This window comes from Atta cephalotes, assembly GCF_000143395.1.
Source record: "Atta cephalotes unplaced genomic scaffold scaffold00090, whole genome shotgun sequence".
Taxonomy (NCBI): Eukaryota; Metazoa; Arthropoda; class Insecta; order Hymenoptera; family Formicidae; genus Atta; species Atta cephalotes.
Genome location: NW_012130154.1, coordinates 483,900 through 509,355, shown reverse-complemented (window position 1 = coordinate 509,355; position 25,456 = coordinate 483,900). Strand labels below are relative to the sequence as shown.

Sequence of the window (25,456 nt, the reverse complement as noted above, 5' to 3'; positions counted from 1 at the left end):
TAATATATTTCTTATCTTGTTTATAAAAGAGAAGGTACTCTGCAGGTGTATTAACTATTTATTACTTAGGAGAACCACAAAGAGGCATCATATTACATCAGAACAGATCATATTATTATCTTATTGATGAGAATTGCATCTACAAATTGTCACTTACGATGCAATTCATTCGACATAATAAAAATCAAAATCCATATTCAAAAAAATTTCCTAAATTTAAGTAATTTTTTTCTTGAATAATTCCAAATAAACATTTTTTTACTGCAAATAAATATATAATATTTACTAAATATAAACATATATTATTTGTAACATATGTTTACATTTAGTAAATATACACTTAAAATAAAAAAATGTTTACTTGAAACTTAAGAAAAAAATTATTAAAATTATTAAATTTAGAAAAGTTATTAGTAATGCGAGCGATAATTTTTAATTGATATACAAATATCGATGAATGTTAAGACAGAACAACACTTGAGGAAAAATAAGAAGCTAAAGCTCATAATCATGAAGGACTAGTTAACGAGAGACCTTTACTCGAAGTTATAAAAAGAATTTGACTTTTATTTATTATATATTTTATGTATCACATATTGTTCAGACACGCAAAGGCGGGATAAACCGTAATTATTACTCTATCTTACGAAATGTAGATCGCATGTCTTGCTAAAATCACAGATTTTGAAACAAGATTATGCTACATTCTCAATACAGCATTTTATAAGCATATCACGAAGTCACAGGACAAATTTTTCTGTTATTACTTCTGTTATTACTTTTAAAAAGTTGAAAAATATTGAATACAGTACCTATTTATTTTAAAAACTACTTGTATCTCTCGTCAAGTTTAAAAATTTTAGTATTGTAAAATAAAATTATGAATTCAAATTATTCTTCATTTCTTTATTGTTCGATAACATTATGAATTGACAACATTTTTGAAAGTATACTGCTTTATTTTATAAAATATCAAATAATTTAAAGAGATATTGTTTTTGAAATCTCCATTCGGAAATTGAAATGAAAAATAGCAGCATCTTTGAAATATTTTCTTTCAACAGAATAGACCGCATGCTGTTACAGTTACCAAAAACATACAGAAAAGTATAGAAACGTGTCGAATTCTAGTCTCATTGTCACGTAAAGAAGGTCTATAAGATCACAAAATCTCATAATATTTAGATTTATTATCACTTTAGTACCTGCGATATTTATGATATACTTATCACATTTTAAAGATAGAACTTGAAAGCAAATTCTTTCTTCCATCCACTAATTAGTTAATAAAGTATATACATATTTATATTCTTGTTATTCATGATATTAATTTATTAATGGTTTGCTTCTATATTGATAGAAATGAGGACGATTACATAATTTTCGTAGGATTAACATATTTTCTACAATTATAGATGACAGAAATCTTTCAGAAATTTTTAAATGATAGGGAATTTGAAAGAAGGAAATTGGCACAAATTATTTAAATATTTGAGAATACTTTTATAACATATTATTTAGATTTTTTAAAATTTAAAAAGTAAATTTTTTTTAATTATATAAATTGTTATATATTCTTTATGTACGATTAACTAATAATTAGTTCATTTATAGTTTAATAATTTAAAAATAATTGAAATTTATAAGATAAATATTCATTAGGGCAGCCTGCTCTTAAGATTTTGACTTTGACTTATATTGTCAAGATTATGACTCTAAGATTTTAACCTTCGTTCGTTATTCGTTAAAAAGTTATTAACAATTAAAGTTGTAATTATTTTCCCGCCTTGTGTGAAAAGTCGGATGATTCTAGACAGAGAGAGAGAGAGATATGTGATGGACTCGACTAGATGCCTTAAAACGTAATGATTTTTCATAGCTCAAATGCTCTTAGATAGGGAAGAGATGGAGTGAATCTCGCTTTGCATGAAAAGTCATTAAGCAAGGAAGGATGTGGGACCTTGAATATTGTATGTGTAACAGAAATAAGATGTTAATTTTTAACCTTTTTTTTATAACTTTTTAACGAATAACGAGCGACGACTAAAATCTGTTGGAGATCTCCACTTTCCACTCCAGACTCATAATTTTGACAACATATGTCAAGGTTAAAATCATCGGAGGAGCCTCTCTTAATCCTTCATGGTCACCGTGAATCAAAATGACCCGAACATATGGTAAATCATTTCAAGAGGATTAGGCGATTATATATTTGAAAATATTATAAATTTAAAAAATTATAATTTTTTAGTAATAAAATTCATTTTTCCAAATACGTTTACGGTTGTTTTTATTGCTAAAATTAAATTTTTCACTACAATGTTATTATTCCATTTTCTTAAAGGATAAAATTATATACTGTAATTTTCTGAAGTCAATGGAACTAATACTATTGATTTGATAACGCATCAAAAATGGTTCTCGTCATTTTAACCCAAATTAATCATTGTGTGGCTTTTTTAAAAAGTGTGGTCACACTTTTTTAAAGTGTGACCATGAAGAATTAAAGTAAATATTTACCGAAATTTAAAGATGAGTTGCATATGAATTTATTATTTCATTAAACACTATAGACTTACATATGTATTTCGATTTTATTTGTTTATATTTCTATTATTAGTTATGCAATGTAAACTTTCAGAAATGCAAGCGATCAGAATAATTATTTATATGTTCACTCTTTGATTTACTCAGTTACCTTTTACTCAATTACTTTTTATGTTCTATTTAACGAACATGGTCGCAAATAAGAAGAACGCACGATCACTGTCGCGGTAATAAAAGCGCGTAATAAATGTGTTATTCTCTCGCGTTTATAATCATACATATTTCCTAATTTCTCATGCGAGATACATGTTTCGCAACGAATAATGAAGAGCATGATCGTAAAAACTCGGTGCGTAAAGAGAAGTTAATTTACGTGAACAATTACAAATTGAGGAAACGCATCGATGAGCGACTCGGTATTTGTTTAGCCTTAGCGACTTTTATCATCTGTACCTTGAAGGCGCGTTTAATTATCGTTTAATTGCTGAAGATTGCAACGCAATACTCTCCAATACGTTGATCGTAACTAAATTTAATTTTGAATTACTCTGAATTGTAAGAGCAAAAATAAACAACTATGGATATTCTCCACTTGTGTCAGATCCAACTTTCTGCTCATCTCAATTCTCAAGAAAAATCTTGAATTACAAAAGTTTATTTGCTTGAAAAAGGTTCTGAAATTAGCTAGGCCCATACTTGGGTAATTGAATACCGAACAAGGTCTTTGTAACTTTTAAATTTTATTAATATCTTTCAAATAGCAATTATCATAAACATGACACATCATTGTTGCAAGGTTTTTTAAAATGAGTTTTGGAATAGAAACATCTGGCTTTACTTATTTGTCACAGTGTTGTCTGAGTTATTCAAATATAACAAAATTGAAAATTATCTATATCGTCTAGATTTAAGTCGTGTCTTTCATTCAATCTCTCTTTTTAACGATTGCTTGTAGTAAAATGAATTAATTATAAATTATTTCCTATTATAATATGTCGTCCAAATAATCCAAATATTCAAAAGAATACATTGAAAAAAAAAATGTCAAATTACTGCGAAATAAATATTACGGCATTTTCTTCGATATTAAAAAAAATTATGAAAAAATTTGATTCTGATGACAAAATATACATTTTTGTGCAATATATACATGTGTCTCATTAATTGTAAAATAGATGGCTTATTTGCTAGCAACAAAATTTTATTACGCCTACTTAAATAAAGATTTCTATGAAATAAATATATTTCTCACACATACATTTTTAAATATTTTTAAAAATATTTTTTTAAATATTTTTTTTCAGTGTACAGACTATTGTTTTGAAGTTAGAATAATTATTTTATTAATTATTGCTAATATATTTTTTACCATTCTTTTAATATAAAGCGGATTTAAAGTGAACAACGATCAAATTTTAATTGAGGAAAGACACGACTTCATTACTATTTTCACTGCATATCGAATAAGGATAAAATGAGTTGTGTTTTGAACACCAATAAGAAGATAAGTTAAAAATTCAAGGAAGGCCCATATTATGTAAGCAATAATACGACTGACGGAAGTAAAGAATGTATTACTTTATGTCATGTGGCGAAAAACACCCCTGCTGCTTCTTATACACGTGTTTTTGCAAAGAAAATGTGTTGAGTATAACGATAAATTCTTCCTAAATATTTTAAAAAAGAAACATTTAAGCGTCTGAGGTGCGCAACTGTTAATTTTCAAGGTTCAATAGAAAATTCTCAACATCTGTAAAAAATATGTACTACCACGCGACTGGACACGCGCAAGTTTACATGTTGTTCGCCAGATTTTTAACACGTATAGGTATCACAAGTGCGTTGCAGATGAAACTATTTTATGAAACGGTTTCGCTTATAGTCCTTTTTCTATAAACAAAAGAAATTTCACATTCAAGAATAACAGTTAAAAGAAATGTTACGTAACGCATAAAGAAAAGAAGAAGGTCAAAATATTTTATACTGAATGTTTTTTAAGAAGAATGAAAATGTGACCTTGTAATTCATATTCTCTCGAAAAAAAGAAGGAAGCAAAAGAGTTAAGAATAAGAATCGGTCCCAAAGAAGAAAAATTAAAGTTTCTTCGAAAAAAAAATATATAAAGTAACAAGCTTTTCTGATACATTTAAAATGAAATTCGCTTGGACAACACAAATGAAACTTCTCGCATTTGTTCCATTCGCATTTCTTCACTCACATTTCTCTTCCAAATAAAAATTCAAAATTTGTAAAATTTTTACATAAATTTTCACACAATTATCATAGAGTTTTATCTTATTATTGATAGCAATTTATTGATATCGAACCAAAACGAAATTGAAAATTTTTTGAATCAAATTTTAAATAAAGTTCTGTTACAAGTTTAAATAAAGTCCGGCACATTTTATTCAAGAGACATTCTGGACAAACGTCCTTAGGACGTTTATAGGACATAAGAACACTCTATGGACATCTTGGGACATTTCTTGAAAGTCGTAAATTATTTTGTACCTACAATATAGGAAGATATAAAATAATTTATATAGGAAGGTATAAATTTTTCTGTTTACCGACAAAGCAAGGTGGTTAATTTTTTTTAACCTGTCGAATATTTTTAGATGTGCATCGTGGTGGCCTGTTTGTCGATTCTTACATGGGAAGAAGGTGATCGAGGTGGTACCACTAGTCGCAGCAACGAAAGTGTAACCAACAGTTTCATCAGAAGTGGGGCTTCTCTTCTTCGTCGGGAAGGGAACCCCCTCCGGAGCGACCGCTATTCCGTACGCGCACGTGTAATTCAGTGTTTTATATATACGTATATCGTTTCAAGGAAAAAAAAAAGAGAAGAAGCGGGAGAGCGCCCGCGCCGATACTTCCACCGTGATCGTAGGGCGGAGGCATCGAAACGGCCAGATCGAAAGTTATACAACAATTAGCGTGACGCAAATGATTGCGATACGCGGTAAGCGCACTGGTTATTCCGTTACTGTTGCGACATCATGACGGCTCAACGAATTCGCTAATACTAATGCGCTTTTTTCATTTGAGTTTTTCATGAATTTTTCAGAAACCGTTTTGACGCAATTTGAACATCTTCTAGATGTTCTAGATTCTTTGCAAATTTTCCGAGTCTATCTATCTGTTAAAATATTTGTTAAGAAACTTAACATTCTGTTAAGAAATTTAACATTCTGTTAAGAAACTTAAAATTCTGTTTTTCTAGAAAAAATAAAAGAATCTTTTCAAATGCCTTTTGAATAGTTTTATTTGCTTACTTAAATGTAGATTTATTACGAATTTCCGGTGTCATAAATAACAGATTATTAACCAAAAAAGAATGTACGAATTGAAACTAAACTGTCTTCTTGTGAAGACCGAAATTTAGGAAAAAATATTAACTAGAAAGATTTTGTTAAAAACAATTTTCCACAGGTTTGTATTTTGCAAATTTTTTTTAATAACAAAGTTTATTCTTCTTTTCTATTGTAAATATTAATTTTCTTATGTTTTTTCATCAAACATATTCTAAATCTTTCATACTGTTTACTACGTCAAGGTACGACTGACACAGATAGCAGGTAACAGTAAAATGATTTGTCTTTCAGGGCAGCAGAACTTTTTTTGCGTTTGGGATAAAGAAAAAGGGTCATGGAAATTCCGTGATGTAGACCCTAAAATACGGAACATCTACCAGCAAAAAATATCTCTGTGTATAAAGCAACGGTTTGTAAACGCAACGGTGATTTGAATAGATAAATATCAAAGTTAAGATTTCTGCCAGAGAAGAAGAATATTTTGTCACAATGAAATAACTGAACCAAAATAATCAAATTGAAAGCAAATTTTATGCAAAAGTTATATATAGTTATCTGCTTACTTGATATAATTCGAGTGTGAAATTATTTTTAGAATGTAAACTACACGAGCGTTAATAGTGACATTATTAATATTATTTCGTGATATCTTGTTTTTATAAATTATTTTTTCCTGGAAAAATACAACTTTAAAATATAAGTGATTAATCTCTGCTTAACTAATTTGTGTAGTATTTTGATTTTAATATATAAAAACAATAATGATTATATAATATACAGTAAAAGATGTAGGGTAAAAGTCAATAAAGGAGTGAAATTAAATTAGTAGCATCTCTGTACGATAGCAACGCGAAATAGGATTAATAACGAACAGGCGTGAAATATGCTGATAACGAAATAACGGAGGAATGTGTGATGTGTCCTGGGCAAAGCCGACTTAGACTCCACTCGTAAAGTAGCTGACGGGAGAAAAAGATAGAGAAAGAGAAAGAGAAAGAGAACGATAGCAAGCGAATGGCGAAAAGAATATAATTAACTGCATGCATCATACGCAACGCGCCTCGGCGCGAGTAATCCACACTCGCAACGCGTTCAATGGCTGCAATAAGAGACCATGACGAGGTATGTGCTGAAAGCGTATGAACATCCCTTTACCTGAGTCTCTTGAGTCCTATCAGAAAAATGTACGCAGCTCGTAAAGGTTGCCTCAATGAGTTGCGCGTTTTTACAAAATTTGGCGCCAAAATAGAGTGACGCCTTCAACAAGATTTATTAACGGTAAATTAATCATCATTTGTTGATAAATAAAGCTCTACATGTTTTAAATTGTTGTTGAGTTTTAACTAATTTCGATAAATCTATTATACGTATGTTTAAATATATTGAATTCTGAATATATTGAATCAATATAAATATATTGACTAAGCAAATTTTTCGTAATGAATTATTCGCAAATTTAACATTTTTATTATTAATATCAGTTTATTAGTATACTTATAAAGATGTTTATTAGCTTTAAAAATTATTATATTGCTTGTACAATTTAATAAGTGATTATTATACTTATTATTCTGATTCTGTTCGTAACTGAAAAAGATTGAAAAAGATTTTGGTGCACGATATGCAGAATCAAATATATATACAAATTCATATAGAAATATTCAAGCATTAAAATCCACTTTAACTGAATATAGAATTTTTTTTCTTTAGTTAGATTTATTCTTATCGTTTTTCGTGTCATAATTAGTTATTAAATGTATTGAAATATAACAGACTGCTAATAACTTGTAATCTATTTAATTTGTAATCTATACACTATTTGGTTTATTATATATTTTTTAAAGAATGTTAATGAAAAATTCATTATACATTTAATCTTTTGCACGATATTTATATGAGAATTTCTTGTATAATCTATTTTACGATTAATTCAATTTGCTGTTCATTTTGTTACATCACAAAAAAATTTATAATGATTTTATATATCTATTGTTTTACTAATCCGGACGTGCGTTCCATTCGCCACCATATCTGCTCGCTTCTTCGTATTCTCTTTCTTCATTAACCGCCCCTCTCTTCCTCATCGCGCGCGTTATTAGTGAAGGTAACTGTGGAACATTTCGAAATCTCGTTTCTGCCAATTAAACTCAAAACGCGAACACGCCGCAAGGAGAATGAATTCTTCGTTGGTCAATATGAATTCACGACGCGTTTAACGTACATGTTGCATCGCTTCTTGAAAAACAGCGTGAATTGAACTCGCCGATTTCCTTGCTTCTGAATTTGGATTAACGCTCTCATCCATCTATTATTCGTTAATATAACGTGAAATAACGTTTAAAAACGACGAGGAAACTTCCATCGAAAGCGAATCGATTCGCTCGAATCGTCATTGCGAGCCGTCCTTATTTTTTCGACCCAATAATTCCGCTGCTACGCACAAAGTTCTGCCAGCCGAATGACTAAAATAATTGAAATGTTAAAACTCAAAAACGTTACAAATCTTTTTACATGTTTAATTATAGTTTCAAATAATTTCTTTTTAATTAAAAAAATTTTGTCATTAATAAATAATTAAATATATATATTTTATTGATTTTGTTGTTATATTTAAAAAAATTATTCGATATAATAAATATACAATAAATGTTATTATTACTAATTAAAAATTAAATTTTAACAATAATAAATATTTAAAAAATTTATATTTTTATTTTATAAAAAATATTTCCGATGTAATTCTGAAGATTTCTGACTTCTGAATTTATGATGCCAGAAATTGATACAAGATCTTGGGAACAGAGAAGAACTTAACAGATCACATTTGAATAATTTGATTACATAGATAACTAATGCGATCAATTAAGTCTTCGTCGTCCGAGATCTCGAATCGATTTCTAGCATCGTGAACACAAAAAGTTTAATATATTTTAATATCAACACATGGTCCATATGAGACCACATTCTCTCAATTAGAAGGTAAGTTTGAAAATGCTCCTGTTAAAATGTAAAAATGTAACCGAATGTAACAAGAGTTGTAAGAGATGAGCAGGTAATTTGAACATATTCAGGTAGATGTTCTGGTGGGCCGACCCCAAATATCCAATATCGGGGGAAACTGTCCAATAAGAGATGACACCGTTATAAGATCGCTCCATTCTGACACCACTATGGATGTAGTGGGATGACATTATAGGGTAGTACGGTAGTGCAAGGGGCGATGGAAAGCATATCGGTAGATAGCGGAAGAAGAGCAGCGCCGACTGGTAGAGAAAGAGCGGGAGGAACAACACTCGTTGCTCGAGTAGGGGGGGGTCCACGTCCTCCCGGATCGGTTTGTAACGAGGCCTCTCGGCCCCAGTCGCTTGCTATCGTAAGGCCCGTAACAGTAAGGGCTTTCAAGTCAGACAGAACGTTTCTACTGGTCTACTTTCGGGACTTAATCGAGTTCTTGTGTTCACCGATGATACAATGAATCCACAAGATGCCCTTTCCGTGACATCGAAAGGGCGCCCGTAATTGTTAGACGCATTCGAACGTATTCGAGCATCACGATCATTATATCGCGCAAGGACGGGATCTCCTTACGATAGTGGACATGTGAATTGATCATGCAATTTCGGTCGATTGATTTTCGCGAAATGCCTCGATGGACTAGTGTAATGTGTTGAAGATTCAAATCAGGAACAAAGATCTTTTTGGGTGATCAGCGACATTCATCAATAATTTAAATAATACAGGATTTAATAAGATTCTGTTAATAGTGCTTTGCAAGTTTTTGCGAGAACTAAGATAGAGAGAAAGAAAAAGCAAAACTAAGTTAAATTGTTAGCACTAAGTAACTAAAAGCAAAATTATAAATAAGAAAATTAGAGAAAAGTAGAGATTTATAAGCATCGAAGAAAAGAGAAGTAGGTCAGCGAGAAACGAAGCTTCGGGTGTTGGTCCATGAAGCCGATGGAAATACTGATGAATGAAGTTCGAGGACAACAGAGATCGAAGAGAAACAGGAGAAGAGCTTGGGCTAGGTCAAGGACTTTGTGCGGGAATCCTTCTTCATGATCTACGGCGATCTTCGCTCGAATCTGTCTACCTGTAGCGAGATCTGCAGTTTGCGGAACGGTGAAACGAGGAAGAGCGAAGAATAAAGAGTGGTGTGAAATTATTTTCGAATGAATTCTGATGAATCTATGCACAATATTTGGTCGTCGCCAGTACATTCCGCTTATCTCGCGCGGTTGTGTTAAAGAGCCTTTATTGCCATTGTCAATGCGCCGCGTCCTGTTTTTATCTCTGTATTTCACCGTGAAAAGGTGAATCGCGCGAGTCTAATAAAAGTGTTAAAATCTTTGATTCCCGTTGTCGGTCCGGGTGATAGAGTGTGCGTCGCTCTTTGGATAGATTTACAAGAGGAGGTCCTACGGAGGAGGCCCAGCAACAACCATTCTGGATACCAAGCTACTCATACGTAAGTTGCACCCCGAATATTTATACATGTATTTTTTTATTCGTTCGACAAGTGTGCATCCTCAATTTGCAAAAATGCGTCGATATAACATGCAAAAGACGATAAAAGGGGTATCTAGAGATTCTCAAGAGATTAGACATCATACGTATCGCTATACTATATTTTTCAGAATCTGCTTAAGATAGAATGAGACAGATTATGCATAAGAATAAGATAAAATGAAATATCCATGCATCTCATTCTATTTTATGCATCTATATCATTCTATCTTGAGCAGGTCCTGAAAAATATAGTAACCAATCAGAAATTGTCTAAACGGTGTTCGATCTTTTAAGAACCTTTAGGGATATCGGTTTGAAGAAAAACGGTTTAATATGGTTTATGACTTTTTGCACTTATGTATTCATAAAACCTAAGGATCTAGCATGCATCTAGCATGTTTCATATAGAGTGCTTCCAAAATAGTACAATCGAAAAGAATGCGATCATAGTGAAGAGATCAGTTAAAAATGCAAAATAAAGTAATTTTGTACGAAGCATTGTTTTGAGAACAAATTTGAAAATGAAGAAATTATATTTATGCTTTCGTAAATAAATCTTTAATAGTTTGTATTGTATACTGTCGGTCGTATCAATCCAGGAAGATTTATGTACATATAAACTCGCACGTATATTTATATATATTTTTTATTATTTATACATTTATTTTAATTTATATGTATTGAATTAATTGGATTTTAAGAAAATTTAAAGATATATATGCAAGGAAAGACAGCATAAATATCTGTGTGATATAATATTCACGTAACTTTTTATTAATATGTTTTTCGATTTATATTTATTGTAAATAGAGATATTAATTTTGACTGTTATCTTTATTAATTTTTGATTAAAGACGGTTTGAGTAAGAATTAATAACGCTTATAAATCAAATATATATAAAATATATATAAAATATTTTGTATTTTGAATATTATATATTTATTATATTGTATATTTATATAATATATTTATATTTATATTATATATTTATATTTTGAATATTATATCGCATGAACATATTGGACATCTCCCGCTCTGATTCTATATATTAATATTAATCTTTCTTAAAGTTTTTTTAAAGTCTAACTAATTTAAAGATAAAAAAAGATATGTAAACGAAAATTGAAATAGATACGTAAATACTACGATTGAATTATGTTATATTAATAATAATTTTACTCTATTATATTACTTAAATTTGAATTAATATTGGCTTGGAATCTTTGTTCATATTTTTTTTATTAAGATTTTTGTGCTAGAATAATTAGCTTATTTCACAGAAATCACACGCTCGATTACTTAATAGAAACTATATGAATAGCAGAAAAAAACCAATGATTTTGACAAATGACTTATGTTGTTGACCAATTCGTATTATCAGCTAATATGTGTTATTAATAAATTTTCATTAGAAATAAAGAATTTGAATTTTTGGAATATCACAAAATCTCGTAGTGGAGTTCCATGATTTTACGAATCGTTTGTCGTCTAGTACTTCTTGTGCCACATACGTCACTCGAATTACCACGCTTTCTAACGATAGAACTTTGTTCGCCACTCACGATAAGTAGTCGTCTGTCTGTGCGGCCGAGTCAATAATTTTTGCGACAGCGTCGAATCGATCGAAACCTACATCGCGTTTCCCGATATCGTAAACCATGCGTTGAGGCAAGGTCAAGTTTATATTCGAACATATTTGGAAATTTTGGAAGCAAAAGAAACTCCTTTAGAGAATCCTTTTAAGATCGAAGATTCTGAATCTGATAATTACGAAGCTTGTATATGGAATAATATGTTTTGATTAATTTGTGAAATTTTTCTAAATATTTCATGTTGAATCGCAGATTGTAAGATTGAAGTAGCACTCATACATACGCACATACATATATATACATATAAATATATATATATATATATATATATATAACATTTTTATTAAAAATTTAATTTTAATTTAAATAAAATTTATACATTTTTATTTAAATAAAAATTAATTTTATTTTTCAAACAAAATTTAATTTCATGGTTAAAAAAATGTGTTAATTTTTTGTATTGTAATATACAATTTTTTTGTATTAATTTTTTCTGTTACATATTCGTTTTTTTAAGATTATAAAATTGTTTAAATTATATTTAAAAAATAGTATTATATATGTAAAGATATTATACATGTTCATATAAAATCGAAAAAGATTAAAGGATTTTTGCTAAGATTTTTCCAACATTTTTGTTAAGATGTTCTATTTGAAAGATGTTTCTATTTGAAAGTTTGAAACCGTAATATTTTTCCCGTACCGTTTGTATACACTCTGATATAATCCGTTTTAACGAATCCCGAAAATCTCGAAATCCAATGTTTCGAAAAATGTAATGTATCCACAAAAGTTTTTGTTAGGATAAAGGAATGTTCGTTTCCGGATATTGAAAAAAACATCTCATTGTCGGTTAATTTTTCCTGGTCCTTAAACACTTTAATAATGCATGTATAAATAGAATAAAGCCATTTTGGGTAGGCAATAAATCTTTGATAAAAGGTACCTGTTTAATCATTTTTGTAGAATGGTGAATAGAAATTCTGATGAATAGAAATATTTAAAGAATTCCTCTCTTAAGGAAATATCCAAAAAAAAAACGTAGTTCCCTCACAAGGTCTTGCATTTGCGATACATACAGCTAGCCCCATAATATCGCAAGTTGAAATAAATTATGCTGCAAATTATATTCCATGGCACAATATTATATTTTTCTATTCTTATAATTCTTATCTTTCTATTTAAGAATAATCCAAGTTTCGAAAACGAATAGAAGTTATATAGCTTCGCGATTATAGCTTCACGTTCTCCTTCTCAATTTTTTGATATTTTGCAAAAACCGGCTTGGCTTACAAATCGACGTAAATTATGTATACTATGATAACGATGAAGACGGAGGTTGCTAAGTTTGCGGTGAAATTTCTCCGGAACGACTTCCTTGCTTGTTCGCTAGTGGGGAGTTCGGACTTGTTGTTCGAGGTTGTAGACATCTCGCAAGGCGGTTCGTTGCTCCTCGATACTAATCCACGATTGGCTCGGGACAGTCTCATTGTCAGGTCGTCGATTTCTAGTGGTGCGTGCTTTTTATGCAACAGACTCCTCTTCGCGTACAGCTCGATTTCGATGGGGACGTTTGCGAGTATCACTCGATTAATATTGTAGGGGGAATCGATGGCATTTATCGCTAATAATGAGATGGTGTAATTATACTATAGAATATTGATGGACGACTCATTCATCTTCTGTCTTTGACAATATTAAAATTGCTTAATCCCTCAAACTAACTCAAGTTAATCTCTAAACATTATCGAATGATAATGAAAATTTCATTCAAGAATGTCCTCACAATAAAAGTCTTCGTAAAGTTTATGAACATTTTTATGAAAGCTTTTCGTTCCTCCAATATCAAAATCTGTTTAAACGAAGAATAAAATTGTGACATTGTGTCAGCTCATTACACAGAACTCGAACATTTGTTAGGGCAACGTTGTTTATTAAGACATGTCTGATTTTCCCGTAACTTGTGATTTTCAACGGAAACAAAAACGAAATCTTTATTTTTTATTATATTGCTCATTGAATTTGTAAAGTGTTTCAATATAAATATGTTCGCCATGTGTTCGCCAGAAAATTCTACTGTCGTTTACAATAAAAGTGTATAAGTGTGAAATATTGTGGATGATTTACACGCTTATTTAGAAACTTATCATTTAAATAATTTCATAAATAATTTATATTTGATATTACTTTGATATTAGATACTGCTGTTAATTTATTAAATTTATTGATGATATTTAATGGCACATGATTATCTCTCTTAAATTCCAATTGTAATTTATAAGATAGCATTCACGCTTTACGATTTTACGGTACGAAATTAAAATGTAAACGAAGTATTAGGACATCCTGTACATTGGCACCAATAGAGTGTTAATGCAGAGGATATCTTAGCTTATGGTGAATATATATTTTATTTTTCTGCATTTGCGCAAATTGTAAAGCAAATTGTTGCTGCAGGCGTTTTGTGATGCTAGGATTGGAATTTGAAGGATCGCGAGTCATTAGGAACAATAGTGCCACACAAAAAAATACTTCCAATAAATTTTAATAATAATAGTAAATTATTTAAATGATTGAAAGCTATTGTAAAAATGTTGTTTTAAGCAATTTTTTGCTTGAGTCCTAATACACGTTAATATAATTAAATTTGCATATCTACGTTTTATAAAACGTAAATATATATATATTTGTTATAACTTTTGCCGTATTTATGAAGATTCTCTTTAGAGCAATGCAATAAAACTTAATTAAAAATTTTTTTATTTACTCTGCATATCGAATTATATCGTTTTACAAAATATTAAAGAGAATCAGCATATAAAATTAAAAATCAATAAAGACATTGTTATTTTATCGATTGCGCACTAATGTTTCATCAGTATTATTTCGCTGAAACGAGATAATTATACAAAAGCAAGAGAGAAAGAGTAGCAAAGAGGGAGAGGAGGAGGGAGAAACATGAGAAAGAAATGGTGAGAAATAGAAGCGGAAAGGGAATGCGGGAGAGAGACAAGGAAAGAGAGAGGAAAGACGAGAGAGAGAAAAAGTAACCGGGTGCGAGAGAAGGACGGCAGAACAACAGTGTGGTGGGGTATCCTCGCTGGTGCCGCGGTGGCTAGAGAGTAGGTCAGTGTACCACATTAACCGGTACTCCGTCGGAGGTAGGGGGAGGTCTTCCGACTTGTCAGTTCCGTAGAGTCTATAGCTATATCGTGAGCCGCATCCACGGTCGCTCACGGCCGTTCGTGGGTACGGGACCCCGGCGGCGATCGCCCACGGTCGTGTCCACGGACGTCTACGATCGCACAAATCCGTGTGGTCATCACTCACGAGCGATTGCCTACACATATATAAGAATAGATATATAGACCTACGTGTGTGTTCTTAAAATAAGAGTCTTCTCAAGCTTTTAAAAATCTCCAAAAAATTTTGTACTTTAACATTTTTTTTAATCTAGCTACCTTAATCATTTTTAAAAAATCTATTTTTATATTTGATAGTCGCTTACTTTTCGTGAACTGCAAGAATAAAAAGAATATCCATAAAATTTCTCGATAAATTAATTTATTTACAACTCTCAGTTTCTATAGATGTTAATTAGATGCTTTAATTTTCTCGTTAAATTAGATTTTTTTAGATTTAGTCTATTGACCCGACACTAGTCTGTGGCCTTTGAAATCTTTTCTGATATTGCGCTCGGACTTGGAGCGTATACGACTTGTCCTTGTGGCGAAAGTGCCATGAAATGCTGATAAACCAGTGTTGTTTCGGGCTCGACCATGGTATGCGAATGTTCCCCAGTCTGCGCGCACTTCCTCGATACTATCCTGTTTGTTCGTCGTCTTTAACCTTTACCTTAAGGGTCGTCGCACTTTCTCCGATGGCGAAGTGCCAGCTTGCCTCGCGCACGCATCTATGTATCTAGTCAAGACGCATTCTGGTCTCAGCACACATCGCTTCAACGCGATGATCGATGAAATTATTTTCAATGATAGTCTTCGAATTCTCTAAATTATATTATCTACTTTTTTTGAAATACTATTAACAATATTTCTTGGATTTTTTATTAATTTCTTATTAACTCTTATTAATTTTTTTTACCACTGAAATCTGATCGTAAACAGATTAATTTCAACAGATCTTTTTGTCTCAACTATCAATCTGACAATTTTAAAACAAATTTTAAATAATGTCTGAGACGCTTTAAAAATTTGTTCCCACTTCTGTACAGTAAGCATTAAAAGAATATTTTATTTTATATTTTGTTTATAAAATAATAAGATTAATGTTAAATATGTAACTGTTCTTTTTAGCGATGTAGAAAAGAAACTGAATTATAACATTATTACTTATTAAAACCTGTATGACCTGTACAACTTCATAATTTCTAAATAAATAATTTTAAAATCCTATTAAATATTTATCTATCTATCTATATCTATCTAAAGTTTTAAAGAAATATTTTTAACTCAAACAGCTTTTTAAAATAAATAATTATTATAATAAATAAAATAAATAATTTGTGCAATAAGAATCTAATTACAATTCTTTCTTTTCATCTCATTTTTTCTTTGATATCGTGTTGCGATTTTTCTTCTTCAGCTATTTTTTCATTTCAATAGTTTATTTTAGTAAATAATTAATGAATAATTATTTTCCATAATTTAGGTTTATCATATCATTAAATTATGAAGATTGCATTATTGATGGAGAAATGCGAAAGAAATATCGTTCTTTCCTGAAGTTCTAGTAATTTACGTCTAATATACGTTATCTTATCTGCAAGATGTTTATTAGCATATCATGATATTTTGGGAAACATCACGATGTCTCATTCGTCATTAAGCGTTAGTGATTGTGCGTATTAATGAACGAGTCATCAATTAACACAATAACACATTTTATCAATTAACGAGTTATTCATGCAGTTTCCAAGATTTTGTATTTATCTTGCATATAATAAAAATTAGAAAAATATAAAAATATAAAAAATCGAGCTTAGAATGGATTTTATTTTGTCGGAACATATTTTGTCAATACATACGCATGTCAAAAGCTATTATAATCGATAATCGAGTAAAAAAATCGAATGAAAAATGTAGCAATATTTTTGTAACATTTCCTATATACCCACATAATGACAATCAGCATTTATGGGGTCACAAATGAACCGGCTTAATATAAGCGCGCTCTAATACACCGTTATAAAATAGTTTCAAGATAATACCCTCATTTGACTTATCTGTTTTCTGTAAGAAACTAACGCGAAAGTCATCGCGACAAGTGCATATATTAAATATCGCTTGCATTCTCGAAATATCAAAGATTGCCGAATACCAAAGATTTTACTTACAGTTATAATATATAAGATAATGAATAAATGAGATTTCTTGAATAATTACGATATGCATATCTCGTTCGAGATATATCCGATATGTCTGACTCAAATGTCTGTTTTCTATTCAAAGTTTTATAATTAAAATATTCTGTCGCTCAGATGAAAAACAAACATTTTATTTACTGTGCTGTTTTTGCTTTTAATTATTGCATTGCAAAAGTCAATTTTTTTTTAAATTAGCATTTAATTGATAGTTGTAATTTTTCTTTAGAAATTTTCTTTATAGTGCTGATATTTTATAATTGAATAATAACTTTTTCAGTTGATTTAATATAATGACTATGACAAATATTAATATTAATAAATAATTTTTTACATAACTGTAAATACAAATATAAATTATTTTTTACATAATTAAGAAAAGAGAAAATATACAATATATACAAGTAGCAAAAATAAGTATTACTTGCTAGAAAAGAATAATTTAATTTTGATCGAATTAAAAAAGATCAAAAGTAACGACTGCATTTAAATTTATTATTTAAAAAAGACGTTTAAAAGAATTAAATGAGTCAATCGGGGACGCGAATGAACGCGTTGTCCGTCGCGGCTGCGTAACGAGGCGAAAAGATCCATTCCGCATACAGCCGGACACGGAAGTATGGAAATGAATTTCACGTTTGGTCGCGTCTGGTTTTGCGTGCTACGGTGTGGGTCACGGGTATCGAGCGGTTCCCAACCGGTCGCCCATCGATGGAGGCAAGTGCGAGCGAGCGAGCGAGGACGAAGACGCTCTTCGCACCGAGCGTGACTTGTTTGGGACCGATGTGGGTCATTCACGAGGAACCGCGTTTCGCACGCGCCATTTTTCGTAACGAAAAGGAAAGCCGCGGCTGGCCGGCTGGCGAACGCTTAGCAAAATCTGACTGGTCTTGCGTAGGCCTCCCGAGCTTCTCGGCTACCCAGTAACGGTGCCTCGACCTACTTCCGTTCCCCAGTATACGTGCCGATATAGTTTAGCCAGGCGAATATATACAGTCATAGTCATCGCGCGAACAAGTGTGTCGCTGATGTCCTACACCGCGCCGTGTTTCTTCCGGCTGCGGGAATGACATAGACCCGACCGCGGGAGATTCAACCTTTCCGCGTGCGGAAAAATTGCTAATGAAACACCATGATCTGAAAGCTACAAGGTCTGTTCTTTTTAGCTGAATTTCTTACACAGTTCATCTTTTCTCTTTTTCCCTTCAATATGAAAAGAAATAAGGTAAGAGATGAACCGTGCAAGAAATTCAGTTAAAAAAAAACAGTCTTCATGATACACAAAAAGTGTAAGGACTATGGCACATAAAAAACTACGGCAGTACGATGTAAGCAGTAAGGAAATCAACATGTTGGATTGGCTATTGGCTTATGTTGTGGCCTTACGGACTCTACCGTGATTGATCAATTCGCTTAATGCTTACGTTTTACTGCTTCAGTTTTTTTATGTGCCATAGCCTTAAAAGATAGTAAGACGTAAGCAGAAAACGAATCGACTAATCATAATAGAAGACATAAGATTATTGCCTTACGTTCTCTATTGTGACTGGCCAATTCACTTACTGCTTATTTCTTACGTTTTTTGTTGTTATAAAGTCTGTCCTTTGTAGCTGAGCTGGCATGTTTTTCTATGTGTTTCTGGCTTTATTCGTTCATTGCTCAAGTATTTTGTGTGTCATAGCCTTACTGATTTAAATTTTAAAAAGTAAATTGCGACTACGACGTGTAACTCGAAACTTTGATTACGAGGAATATTGATATAAATATAAACATGCAGAGAATGTAAGCATGAAAATGTAAGCACGTGGATGCAAGAATTTCAAAAAAGGATGGAAGATGGTCGCTTCGCTAATTGTCGCACGTGAGACGGGTCCAGAGCGTGCGCGGGATCGCGAGGAAAATCGCACGCATGGTCGCTCGCGCAGAAGTGGGTCAGCGCGGAAATCGCGGCTCGCACGCGCCATTTTTCACAACGAAAAGGAAAGCCATTCGGGCAAAATCTAGTCGATTTGCGTAGGCTTCGGCCGTGCAGCCGGCTGTAACGGTGCTCCGGCCTACTTCAGTCGCCCCACTGAGTGCGGCTCGAGGCGCGAGCGCGATATGGTTTCGGCTTGTAGTCACGGCACGGATATTCGCGAACAACGGCGGCGGTAGGCTCTCCCCCCCCTCCTCTTCGACGCCGACGGTAGGCCCTCCTCCTCTCCCTTCCGACGCCGATGATAGGCCTCCCCCCCTCCCCCGACGGTCTCGTGGGCCCCGATGCGAGCCGCGAAGACGAATGAACGAACGAATGAAATACGGGTACCCCTTGCGATGCACCATTACGACACGCACACGCGAACGAAATGCGTGTGCATGGAGCACGTGACTACGCACCGATGGATCGACATTTCGTTCCGGGATTGCCTCTTGCAGTGGAACTGGTGGAAGAAATCAGGAATTCCCCATGCAAGAGGAGAAGATTAAGAGTTTATTCAAAATATTTATAGAGATTATAAAAATAAGAGAAAAAATGTTTTTAATTTAATATAAAATTTATAAATAAATGCATCTGATCCTAAAATATATTTGTTGTTATATGGGAAATATTAAGCTAATAATAATTTATTAATTTTTCATTTTTCTGTACTTATTAATTTATTTTTAAATAAAAAATTCTTCTGAGGAATTTATTTGATATGAAAAAATTCTTTTAATAAAATAAAACAATTAATAATTGCAATATAATTTGGCACTATATATTATAGAATAAAAATCATTATAGATGAAAGATTTTTCGTATGTTAAATTAGATTGCATTTATCGATTAAATGTTGATTAAAAGTTGTAAAGATTTTGACTTTTACGATCTAAAATAGAAGAGAATGAAGCTGCAAAATATAATATACTCATATAGATAAGAGACTATTTCAGATTATAAGAAGCTAAGTAAAAAATGGACATTACAGGTCAGACATGTCAGATCTATATCGAAGAAAATGCAGCGTATGTTCTCACAAGATTTGAGAGATTTATTGTTCGTTAATAATATCTACAAAGTACTATCGTCTCAACACTTTTTTTTAGAGACACTTATAATCATTATTATTAACGCAAGAATATCGTTGTTATTATAATTTTATTTTGTTACAAAAAAGGATTTATTTAGCAAGCTTGAATGATAAGAGAAAATAACAAGAAATACAAAGTTAATCCATGATACAAGAAGAGAACAGGATTTCAATGGACGAACTCTTTGCGTTTGGCTTAATGTTTCAAATTCAACAACGTTTTAAATTTAAACAGAGAGAATTTAAGAGAGAAACGTGTTCGCCATAAACATGGGCATGTCGTAAACACTGGCTCCGCACAAATTGGTACGGCCGAATTTGTCGTATCGCACGGATACCCGATGATCCCATTGATAAGTAGCCCACGGAGGCATCGTCGTAGGACCGAAAAAACAGATCTGATCGATCCTCGAGACGGATCCACCGCGCGATCGCGAAGAGTCTCGTCCGCGCCGCTGGATAACGGTATATAGCAAGAGAGGACCCCCTGTCCTCTCGCTTCCCAAGTGCTAAAGAGAGGGATTGCGAAGGGAGGGAGTACCTATTCTGAAATGTTTACCATTGACAAGGACGGGCTCTTACCGACGACAAGGACGGGACTCGAAGTTGGTCTGACAGAACGAGAGGCAAAAAAAAAAGTGCGAGGAGAGGGGAATTTTGCGAGAGGGGGATAACGATGACGATGGCGATGACGACGACGATGACGATGGACACTTGAGGAGGTGACGGGCGAGGACCGATTTGCACGTTTCTCATGACGTGTACCGTACGACTACGCGGATACGTCAATCGAAACTGAGAGAAAAGGGATATTTAATTTGAATCTCTCGCGGAACAGGATGCAAGCAATGAAGGGCGCTTACTTCTGCGTGAATAGGGGTTATTCTTTTTATGGAAAAGATAGTAGCAGGTGGATCTACCGCTTCTGTGAATTCGGAAACGCGTAATTGTTATGCAGCAGCGAATGTGCATTGAAAATCCGGAAGAATAAAATTTTGTTTTTCTTTTACATGGAATAAGTCAGGAAATGGATATATCTGAAACTTTGTTTACATTGTTATGTCGTAGCGTGTAGCGTTTTAATTTTGTGTCTCTTTGATCATGTTTCCTCCGGAATCTCCGATTTCTTCTTTCCGAGTATCATTAGTATTCCGAATATACTGAATATTTGTATCTATTTTTCTGTTTTAAATCCGATCATTAAAATAATATATTTTGAATTTTGAGTTATAAGTTTATGAAAAATTTGTGATAAAATAAAGTGTGACAAAAATTTTACAGATAGATTGTAATCAAACCATTGACAGATAATCTTTGTCCTTTTCATTAATAAATTATTTTTAATTAGAAAAATTGAATTACTTTTAATTTTATTACTATTTTATTATAACTTTTACTTAGTTGAAAATATAATCTATCTTGCAATCTATCTTGCAATTATTATCATCGCAGCATCAATTTAAGAAATAATGAAGTTTGTTTTTATATAAAGTATTCTTATATAAAATTAATGCGTTTGTATAAAAAATAGTGAATATTGATGATATAGTGACTCAATTTAATATATTCCATATTTTTTAAATACAGGTGAGTAGATTCATTAATTATTATTATGGTTCTGGTTAAATAGTAGATATAAAGAAGTAAAAATATAACTAACGCATTAAAATTAATAAGGAATAGCAATCTTAAAGTTGATAACATAGACACGCTATTATAATATATATATGATTATTTCGCTTAATAATTAGTATTATTATTAGTATTATTACTCGTTAGCTGTTGAATTATAACTAATTTATTAAATTAACTCTAATAAGCTTATTATTTATATAATAACATAGACTTAAACACGCTTTTGCTGCTTCTTATTAAATTAATTTACTTTCTTATAAATTATTGTAATTTTGTTAAATTTTCTCTATCATAAATAATCTTTAAACGCCTATGGGAACAATGCACTCAACCTAATTCGATCATGCTTATTATTTTCAGAGAAATGAACATAATGTAAAAACATAATGTAATAATTTTTTTTTAAACGTCAGACATAAAAAACATAACGGTATTAAATTGAGTAAATATATGTATCTTTATTAACACAAAGATTATAAGCAATAAAAAAAGCGTTGAAAAAATTATATCAAAAAGGCGTTTAAAGATATTAACAATGTGTCAATATCTTGTTGCAAACATGTGTATATAAATGAAAGATATCTCATATTCTTGTCTTTGATTATCTCAATATGCCTCGAATTCTTTTTTCATGATCACAAATAAATTTTGTGACGATGTAAATATGCTAAGTCATATATAATTCGTAATTTACACACTATGTTGCGATAGAGTTGCAATGTTAAAAATTACAATGCAATAGAAAATTAAGATGCTATAGAAATACAGAGTGCAAGATTTTAACAAGTTGCAACAATATTGTTTGCAACAATATTGTTTTATTGTTGCAACAAAATATTTTTATAAAGAACAAAATTAAAGACTCGTCTAACTCGTAGAACAAATGGAATTTGGATAAACACAAATATTATTCACACAATAATTATTCCAACTTTGTTAAGTACACACAATATTCACATATCAGAATTAATTTCGATCTCTAACACTTAGATTAATAAACAGATAATTTATAATTATACTTCTATACAAGAATTAATTTTGGTTGAAGGATACCATAAAAATTGAAATTAATGCTAATACAACCGAAAATATTAGGTGTAGTAAAAAGAAATCCATTATTTTTGCATGAAATTGAATGGAAAAATAATGGATTTCTTTTTACTACACCCAATATATTATATTTGTGAAAAATTATACAACTATATCAATACCCTATTTGTGAACCAATATTGCATGTATCGCACATTTGTCAGTTTGTCTGAATATCCCTGTTTAGACAAGCTAATAAATTTATTTTTAATGTTCTTATTATTATGTTTCCATGTTTGGTATATGGTTAATCACTAGACTAATCATAATATTATGATATATTACTAATACTTAATTATGTAATTATTAAAATAAATTTTTTTATAATTACAGAATTTTTATTAATGTTATAATTTGTTATAGGTCGGCAATAAAGCTACGGGGGAAATTCAACAGGATTTAAAGTATATACTTTAAGTCAAAATCTAATTTTAATATTGTCAAGTAAAGAAGATCAATAAGAATTATGAAGATTTACAACTACGGAACAGTATATAATATACGTGAACTAAATATATTACAAGATATTCAAACAAGAAAGAACATTGAAATAATGTCTGAAAGATTAGCAGAGAATGCAGTAGTAAACAACAGTGCTGAATTTTACGACAAGAATGTAATGCAAAACGGACCAAATTTAACCCAAATTTCCAGATCGGATATACTCAACAATACGAATTCAACAAACTGTAAATTTATATAATTATTTATATTACACACATTTTATTTATATTATATAATAAATATATCATTTAATAAATATATAATTACGCACGTTTTTATAAATGGAAAAAGCTAGACTGGATAATTTTTCTAAATTGTAAATTTCAAAATGTTGAGGATTTGAGATTTTTACCCAGTCTTAAATATATATGTGCGTAGTCCTAAGATTAATATAATTAATTAATATTATTATTATTTGTGTCTATTGTTTGGATGCACTTTCGTTGCAAATATTTGATCACCTCAATATATAGATTCATTCTAAACGATATCAGTCCCGAATTTCTTTAACTTATATATTTTATATTATTTTATTGTGTATTCTTTAATATATACATTTTTATGTTATATTATTTACTTTGTTATATTATATTTTGTTTGTTTTATTTATTATTTATTTATTTTTTATATCATTTTTATACACATATATTATTTCGTATCATTTAATTATTTATCTTATTCTTTTTTTTTACTTCATGTTAATCATTTTGTGATAGATAAGATATTATGGATAAGATATTATGAACATATTGTGTTCAATAATTTAAAAAAATTTCGGGCATAGGATCAAATATAAAAATCAGAATGATGGCATGAATTAATCTTAATACTGATCAAGATGAAATATCTCTGGGTCCCTTCTTCCAGATTTCCCTTTATCTCGCCGATAGTATCGTTCGGTACAAAAATATATTTTTAAACGCAGCAATTTGGTCGACTTACTCGGCCGTGGCTGGCTAATGTGCTACTAACCCAGTTAGCCGGAGCAAGTCTTTCTTCTTGAAGAGAGGGATCTGCGCCTACCCGGCATATACACACGTCATGTGTATATACGCACTGACACGTGTTTATGTGTATTGAAGTGGTCGCGTACATGATGCATCCGCATGCGGTCGCGTGTACATGTAAGCAAATGCGAGTGTGACCGTCGGATCGTATCAGCTAGACCTACCTACCTATTCACCATACGAACGTCCACTACCATCATACTTTGCGGCATGCCTCGCTTGCCTCACGGATTTGCTCCTATTCATTTTCTTCTTTTTTCTCCCTTAGCATCCATCTCGAAGAGACATTGGAATTCCCCGTAAATTTTTTTTCTCCCTTTTTCTCTTTTAATGTTCGCATGCGTTCTTTAATGAAATTTTTTTTACATCTTTATATACGTGGAATCTTTTGTTCCCTTCTATTGTTTGTCAGTAATAATTTAATTTTTAATTTAATTTAAATTAAAAAAAATAGTTTAATGATAATATAATGATTATTATATTTTTATATTATATATTTTTAAAAGGAATAAAAGTAGTAGTAGTTTTATTTGTAAAAGTAGTAATGTAGTTGATAATAACTTGCACAGTACTTTTATTTCAAGGAATGTGAAGACGTCTTTTGGACATCTTTAACATATTTCTTGGAGATCTGTGCTGCATGGGAATTTATTTTATAATATGATATATATAATATGATATATATTCGATAGCTCTGTGTGTGTGTGTGTGTGTGTGTGTGTGTGTGTGTGTGTGTGTGTGTGTTGTGTGTGTGTTGTGTGTGTGTGTGTGTGTGTGTGTGTGTGTGTGTGTGTGTGTGTGTTGTGTTGTGTGTTGTGTGTGTGTGTG

At 31.3% G+C, this 25,456-nt stretch overlaps 1 protein-coding gene across 1 annotated transcript in view; it reads left to right on the top strand.

Annotated features, from left to right (window-relative positions):
* The first annotated feature begins 23,670 nt into the window (after nt 1-23,670).
* Nucleotides 23,671-25,456, top strand: part of LOC105624850 — a 4,614-nt gene continuing 2,828 nt past the window's right edge. Inside the window, exon 1 of the mRNA XM_012206201.1 lies at nt 23,671-23,806. Within this exon, the coding sequence (XP_012061591.1) occupies nt 23,671-23,806 (136 nt within the window). The remainder of the gene's footprint in view (nt 23,807-25,456) is intronic.